The sequence below is a fragment of the Magnolia sinica genome, chromosome 3 (genome assembly GCF_029962835.1).
Source record: "Magnolia sinica isolate HGM2019 chromosome 3, MsV1, whole genome shotgun sequence".
Lineage (NCBI taxonomy): Eukaryota > Viridiplantae > Streptophyta > Magnoliopsida > Magnoliales > Magnoliaceae > Magnolia > Magnolia sinica.
Window position 1 is genome coordinate 9522804 of NC_080575.1, and position 7804 is coordinate 9530607.

Sequence of the window (7804 nt, forward strand, 5' to 3'; positions counted from 1 at the left end):
AACAGGTCGCAGACATATTCACCAAGGCATTGCCAACTAATACATTCAGACGACTAAGGTCAATGCTTGGAATGAAGCCTGTTTTGGTTGTAGGGGAGTGTTGTAACGTCCAAACCGAATGGACGGTTGAGATATTCCAGCAATTTCTGCAATTTTCACGTGTTTGAAACAGCCACACGTTATGGCTATTTCCACAATTTCCACGTGTTGTGGCTGGTGGAATTCCATATGTTAGAACCTAATTAAATGTAGTTAATGAGGGCATATTAGGTATTTCACGGTAGGTGCAAAAGCCTATAAAAGGCACACTATGTATCCGATCACAACAAGTGTGTGCAGCAACAGTGCAGCAAGTGAAAAGCAAGTAAAAAAAAAAATAATTAAAGCCAACAACGCTAACAATCATGGTTAGTTCAAACATCGAAGGAAGATCTCTAATTTCAAAGAGAAGACTACTTCTCATTCAGGCTTCATTCCAAGTTAATCTACAACCATTCAATGGCCCAAATCATCTATATAACTTATGGTTGAATCATTAAAAGATAAAAAATAAAATAAAATATGAGCTATTGTTCTGCCTCAAGAAAATCCCAGTACCTAGATTAACCCCATTTAAGTTTATTATGAATAATTTTCTTTTTAGGTCATACTCATCCAAATTCTTTCTTAGTGGTAAAGGGAAGCTTGGGTAAGTCAATGGAAAATTTCCAGTCCTGGAAGAAGGTGATCCTAACTACTTTGAATTGGAATTAACTAACAACCTTGTTATATTATGGCTATTTAATTTTATAGAATCTCATATATCTGAAGGAATTTTTTTCTTCATAAAAATTAGGAAACTAATGTATAGAATGTGATTAAGGTATGCTTGTTGGTTTGTCATCTGTGGAGCCTCTGCTATTTTTTTATATAGAGGCTCCTATCTTTTGTATAGTGATGTGTCAGGGGTTTGACCTTTTTCCCTTCCTTGCTGCATATAATTTTGCTATCATTAATAAAATTATAGGTGGTGTGCTCCCACATTTCTTCAAGAAAACCTAACAACTATGATAAAGTATTTACTCTCATTGCTTGAATTGAATCCATTATATTGTTGATTGCTCTAACACATACAATCAGTGAAAAACTATTAGATAGATCTAAATTGACATTTTAAAACATAATCCCCAAAGAAGAGGTTTACCCATCAGATACATAAAGAAGGGACATGATCACTTAGTGTACCGAGTTAAGAGGACACTTTAAGGCCTAATGCAAGCTCCAAGGGCATCGTACGCTTGTATCAACTTGGATCTTCATAATAGTGGGTTTCAAAAATGTCTCCATGAGCATGCTCTCTATATCACGCACAATTATTGTGATAATATATTATTGATAACATTGTATGTTAGCTATCTAATCTATATATTGAAAATATTATGATTGAGGAGATAAAAAAAAGCCTAAGATTCAAGAATTTGAAATGACAAACAAGGGTATCATAGCGTATTATCTCAATATTGGATGAAATGGTCCCTATTTGTTGGAATTTTTATATGATGAAAAAGTATGGTCTAAAATTTTAGAAAGGTTCAATATGAAAATTTTAAGCTAGTGTCCACACCCATGTACATGGGTTGAAATTAAGGTTGAAATTAAGGACAAAAGGCAATTTGTTAAATCCTATACACTTTAATGGTTGAAATTAAGGACAAAAGGCAATTTGCTAAATCCTATACTCTTTAAATGGTTGACTAGAAACCTTCAATACTCGACTACTACTAGATGGTGTAGTATACTTAGTCACTAGATAGAGTCTTCGAGTCAAATTCATCTTCATGTAGAGAAAATGTTTCTTTTTAACTTAAAAGGTACACTTGATTATTATATTGTTTATTTATGTGCTATAGAATTTAGAGTCTTTGGGTTCATAGATCATGCTTGGGCCAATGTTATTGATGATTGAGTGCATCGGGCTACATCTGCTATTTTGAAAGCAGTATATTCACACTATCTTCAAATAAGCAAATTGTGGCCACCTTCTCTATGGCAAAATCTAAGTTCATTGCAGCGACATCACTAGCAAGCAAAACTATTTGGTTACGGAGAATGCTTGAGGAAGATCACCATCCTCAAATGGTCCCGTAATGATTTTTTGTGATAATAGATCAGTGATATCTCTAATGAAGAATCTTATGATTCCTAGAAGTAGCATGGACATCGCTATTATTATCTCTTCAGTGGTGAGCCAGTGAAGAATGAAGACATCAACCTTTAAGTACTACAGGAAAGAAGATCCAAGTTACTGACATTTTCACAAAGTTTTTGAAGTCCAGCACATCCAATAAGTTAAAGAACAAGTTGTACAGGAATACTGGATCCTTACGGTGGTAGACTCTCAGGAGTTTCAATGCCCGGTCAAGGGTTCGAGTATCCATAGGTGGTGAAATTCTACTAGTGTGAGTGTGTGGGGTGTGTGTGCGTGTGTAAAAAAAAAATAAAGAAAAAAAAGTTGTACATGAATAAGTTATTACATATTAGCAGGCCACTAATATCTAATAAGTGGTACATGAAGTAGTCGACAAGGATGGGTTAAGGTCCATTAGAGAGGGGGCGGACCGGGGCTAGGTCTGCTTTGGTGCTTTGTGTTGGTTTTGGTATATGATAGGCAGGCCAGGTTTTTTTTCCCTAGGCCTGCCCGAATTGTGTGTGCCATTGTATATTCTCCCGTTCTGTCAATGGAAATTTCTTTTCGAAAAAGAAGAAGAAGAAGATATTAGTGGGTCACACGTGGCATTAGCAATGTGGGTATGCCATGAACAGTTTGGATCATCAGACACTCATCAGGTGGGGCCATAATAATGGGTTGTGTATAGCCCTATATGGACCACTGGAGTACCAAAACAACTCTAAGGGTTAGAGTGATTTGCGGGATGGGTTTCCTTTCTCTGTTGAGAGATGCGTGGCATGAAAGGGGATTGGTGGTGGAGAAGAATCCGGTCCCCTCCCTTCCCACTGCCTCTCACATTCTGTAAAGTGAAGCTCTGATCTCCTCTCTTTCCACTTGGGTAAAGAAGAAAAGAAAGCCCCATTGATCCACTCGTGGAGAGGAGAGGAAGCCTAAGTGTCAGCACAAGCTATCTCTCCAGCGACTTTGTCAGTTGGCATCAATGGCCAATCAAGGTATGTGTTTTAAAAACCCCATTTTGTAGCCCTTTATAGATGCGTGGAGATTCTTGGACCATGTAAGGGCTCTACACAAGTATGAGAAAACCAATTTAAGAAAGGATGTTGGAAGTTTATATATAAATTGGAATTTCGGTAGTTTGTACAACAATTTGAAAACGTGGGTACATAGAAAAACTTAGTAAATATTGGCGTGGGGAGTTGCTACTTTCTATTCTAACATATATGAGGTGTTGCTACTTATTATTATTATTATTTTAAGAAGTAGAGGAGTTGCCATTTATGCTTCTAACATAAGTGAAAATTAGGACCTGTTTTGTTAAAATTTGTTATTGTTAGGATCCTTTGAGTGATATATGTAAGTAGGTGGAATCAATTATCTTTAGTTGCATCATATGCATGGTGGTGCATATGACATGGGAACGAATAGAGTTGTGAGTTCTTTCCATCTTTTCTTATAACTAGCCATTGATTATGTGTGAATTCAGATTCGAGTGTTGTGTAATTCATTAGAGCAAGTCATAAAATAATATCTCAAAGACATTTAATTACACAACTTCCACCAATTTCACTGCTTAAAGCCGATTCTTTGAGTGCCCAATATAATTCACCCGTTACACCATGTATTCATGGTCTTTAATCTTTTATTAAGAAATATTAGAAAATATTTTAAAATTACCTAAAAACAATATGACTAGAAGCTAACATGCATATCAAGCTTATTTTCTTTTACAAGGGTCAAGGGTTGTATAACATCACACAATGATTTTTCAATAAATAATTAATCTAGTAGAATAATGTTGGTGTATTAGGTTCAGCCTGTGGGCCTTGTGTTTTAGATGTAAGATTTATTGCATTTAGGTGCTCCTGCATGTCACCACATTGTGTTTTTCCTTCTTAAGTTAATACTATATTAGGGTTACAGAGGGTTTTTCTCCCATTAATTGTTTTCTCTGAAAATCACGTGGTATTAGAGTCATAAGATTTCTACTTCTCCTGCATTCATCTACTAAAGTTGTCACCACGCATTCATCTACTAAAGTTGAATATTATCCTACGAGAGATGCTACTTGTGAGATTGTCTAGCTTCGCTCTCTTCTTAGTGATCATGTGATTGTTGTCTATCATCCAATTTTATTACATTGTGATAATCAAGTAGCAATTCATATGGCCTCTAATCTAGTATTTCATGAGTGAACTAAGCACATTAAAGTACATTATCATTTTTTTCGTAACAAGCTCCCTTCAAGGCTAATCTCTATGCCTCACGTTTCATTAGAAGACCAACTCATCGATTTTCTTACCAAAAGTTGTTGTTTCTTTGTGGATATCATTTACAAGGTGGTTGTGGCTTGTTTGATATATTTCGAGGGCGAGTGTTCGTATATATTGGGTTGGGCATGTGGAATTTGGGTTTTAGATGAAAGACCTATTACATTAGGTGGTCCTACATGACATCATATTGTCTTTTTTCATAAGCTAATAGTAATAGAGTGAGAAAGGGATTTTCTCCCTCCTAATTACTTTTCTTCCGTTGAGTTTGGTCAACTCACTATTTTAACTTTAACCATCCATTTGGTAGCCATTAGTTGGACATCTAAGATTGCTTGATGAGTTGGATTTTAGAGATATGCTCCCTCCACACTGGTACCAACACATTGGATGGTGTGGATAGTTGTACATCAATGGCATCTGAGAGGAGTACTAGTTGCCAACATTTTTTAAATTGTGCGCAGCTAACATAGGAGTAAAGCCCCTTTTAACCATATATTTTTAATAGCTTTTTTTTTTTTTCCATCTCAGTTATAAAGACAATTTAATTTCCACAAAAAAAAAAGGGTAACATTTTGATAGCATTGCATTTTAAATGTATGAATTATGCAACGTCATTTATGGGCATTACGAGGACTCATTAATACTAATAAACTTCATTTTCCCTGAATCAAATGAACCTATAATAAAAACCATGCTAAATATTTGGAGATAGAGAGAGAGTGAGAGTACAGGTGCAACATAAAAAAATATAAGTACTGTTCTTAGCAACTAGCAAGCTATGAACAAACCCCGCATTTCGGGAATATGATGAAAGTGGCGACACATGAAAGCAAGAGAAAATAGCATATATTTTCAAAATATTATCAATTCCAGACACGGGTGGGAGCCCTGGCCATCAACATATGTGCCAATATGGAAGAAATGTATGAGATCTGAGCTTTCCGTATAGTTGGAAATAATGGATGGATCTTCTGTCTCGAAATACAGTCAGTTTCACTCATCAGGTGAACCACAATCTACACAGTAAACTGACAGCTAAAACAAACATTTTCTAGCCATCAATTTTGTTTGTGCTATGGCCCTCCCGAGGTCTAAAATGGCCTACTTTTTTGCCAGAAGATCTAAACAAGTGTACCACACCTACTGGGAATGTCTGATCAAGCACCCATATTACGTATTGGCACATAAGCATGGGTGGCTCAACACGTGTGGAATTAGCAAACCTCATTAGTTTAATGTAGAAGAAATAAAAGCAACTTCTTTGTATGCTCTAAGCATCAAATGGTAAATTTTATAATGAAGTTCAAGCAAAAAGTTCGTACGTACAAGTGTTTTATTAACGAATTGGTACATTTTCTACGTAATGTAGAAGCCGAAGAACATTAAGAACTGCATACAGTAAACAACACGGACTGGCGCCTCAAACAAGAAATTTAAACTACCAAACAAAATAGAGCATAGACAATTCTAATTAGGATCTGAACAAAAAACAAAAAAAAAAAAAAAAAAAAAAAAAAAACACACACAACTTGAACGATCCTGGAGAGCTGAGAGACTGTTTGGGAACCCTGGGGATGGCGATCTAAACCGTCCAAGCACAGTTTAAAGGGGACACTCATTTAACAGTTTAGCACATCCCACGTAGCAAATGGCCCCAATCACTCCACAATTTCCGTTCCAGGAATCTCCCAGACGGTTGATAAGATCTCCACAGGATAGGCCTTAGATTCAAGAACTGAAAAAAAAAAAAGTGTAGGAAAAACTGTCTGAAGCCCTAAGATTCATGTTTCTACCGAACTTGTATTTGAAAAAAAAAAAAAACCGAAAAAGCAAAGTCACGAACCCAATATACATCCGTATACGTATCAACATACACATGGATATACGTGGAGAGAGAGAGAGAGAGAGAGAGAGAGAGAGAGAGAGAATAGAAAACGAAGTTACTGTGTGCAGCTTGAAAATTTTCGGGATCTATGAAATCGCAACCAGTGGCAAAAAAAGACTCAACCCTAAACAAACCTAGAAATGTATGGAGAGAGAGAGAGAGAGAGAGAGAGAGAGAGAGAGAGAGAGAGAGAGATTCAAAACGCTGCACTATCAGGTTACTGTTGAAAATCCAGCGAAACGGTGTCATTCCTTGCATAATCCAAGTCAACGTCTGGATAAAATCAAATCCGCTTAAGATACCCGGAAATCCCCTAAAAACTTGTCTAAAACCGTGCCGACATCATTCGAAACCCTAACTCTCGTTAATAACCAAAAGGAAATGATGATTTTTTGTACAGATGAGAAAGACGTTTTCTAAGACGTTTTCAATCGCCCGCAAAACAAGACATGTCAAGATCCGATCGTCCTCCATCTAATAAAATAAAACACCTAGGAAATTTCAAATCGACGGCTTTCTTCAAATCAAGCCATTTTGCAGCCGTCAAATCATACAAAATAATACATCCAGCAATAAATACGGCAGGAAATCCATCTCTACACGGATCCGATATTTCTTTCCTTCTTAGCTTGAGATCTAAATCCAGAGAACGGATTGAAATCGTTTCTGTTTCTGCTTTTAGAGCGTATGAGAAAATTGAAAAAAAAAAAAAAAAAAAACATCTCTATCTTTGTTCAAATGATTTTTTCTATACCTGGAGGTGCTGCAGAACTCGTACAGCTTGCCTCTGTTGGAGAAGATGATGAGAGCAACCTCAGCATCGCAGAGAACAGAGAGCTCGTAGGCTTTCTTGAGAAGCCCGTTTCTGCGTTTGGCGAAGGTTACTTGCCTGTTGATTTTGTTCTCGATCCGCTTCAGTTCTACCCTTCCTCTCCCCATTTTTCAACAGTTGATCGGATACGAGAGAGAGAGAGAGAGACAGTTGGATTTTGACAGCTTGGGACCGTATTTATAGTGAAGAGAAAGGAGAGATGGTCTGAAACTATAAGGAACTGAAACCTCCACCTTTTACGCCCTAATGTCTTGTTCTTTCGAGGATTTAGTCGATACTCTGACGGAGTGAGATACGTAATACGCGTGCGCCGAGAAATTCTGCACGTGGAATACAGTAACTCAAATAAACTCTCCAAATCTTGAGACCTTGTGTATATAGGTTATAGTCGGAATTTGTATTGAATGGACGATCCTAACTTCTTATCAGTGGAAATTTGTTTTGATGAATTTCGACCGATGATTGATTTAATTTTGACCGTTGATTGCATATACATCAATCATCCACCTAATAATTCAAATCAGTGTAATTTTATTTTATTTTTAATATTAATGCGCATCTAAATCGGGTCCCATCATTTTAATGGTCTGATTTAAGCTAGCTAATTTTGGCTTCTACATTTGTTCAGTGACTGTGTATCAACCCGT

At 36.6% G+C, this 7804-nt stretch overlaps 1 protein-coding gene across 1 annotated transcript in view; it reads right to left on the reverse strand.

Annotated features, from left to right (window-relative positions):
- LOC131239472 (agamous-like MADS-box protein MADS4) overlaps window positions 1-7363 on the reverse strand; it is a 78137-nt gene extending 70774 nt beyond the window's left edge. Inside the window, exon 1 of the mRNA XM_058237190.1 lies at window positions 7080-7363. Within this exon, the coding sequence (XP_058093173.1) occupies window positions 7080-7264 (185 nt within the window). The 5' untranslated portion in view covers window positions 7265-7363. The remainder of the gene's footprint in view (window positions 1-7079) is intronic.
- Between the last annotated feature and the right edge of the window lie 441 nt (window positions 7364-7804).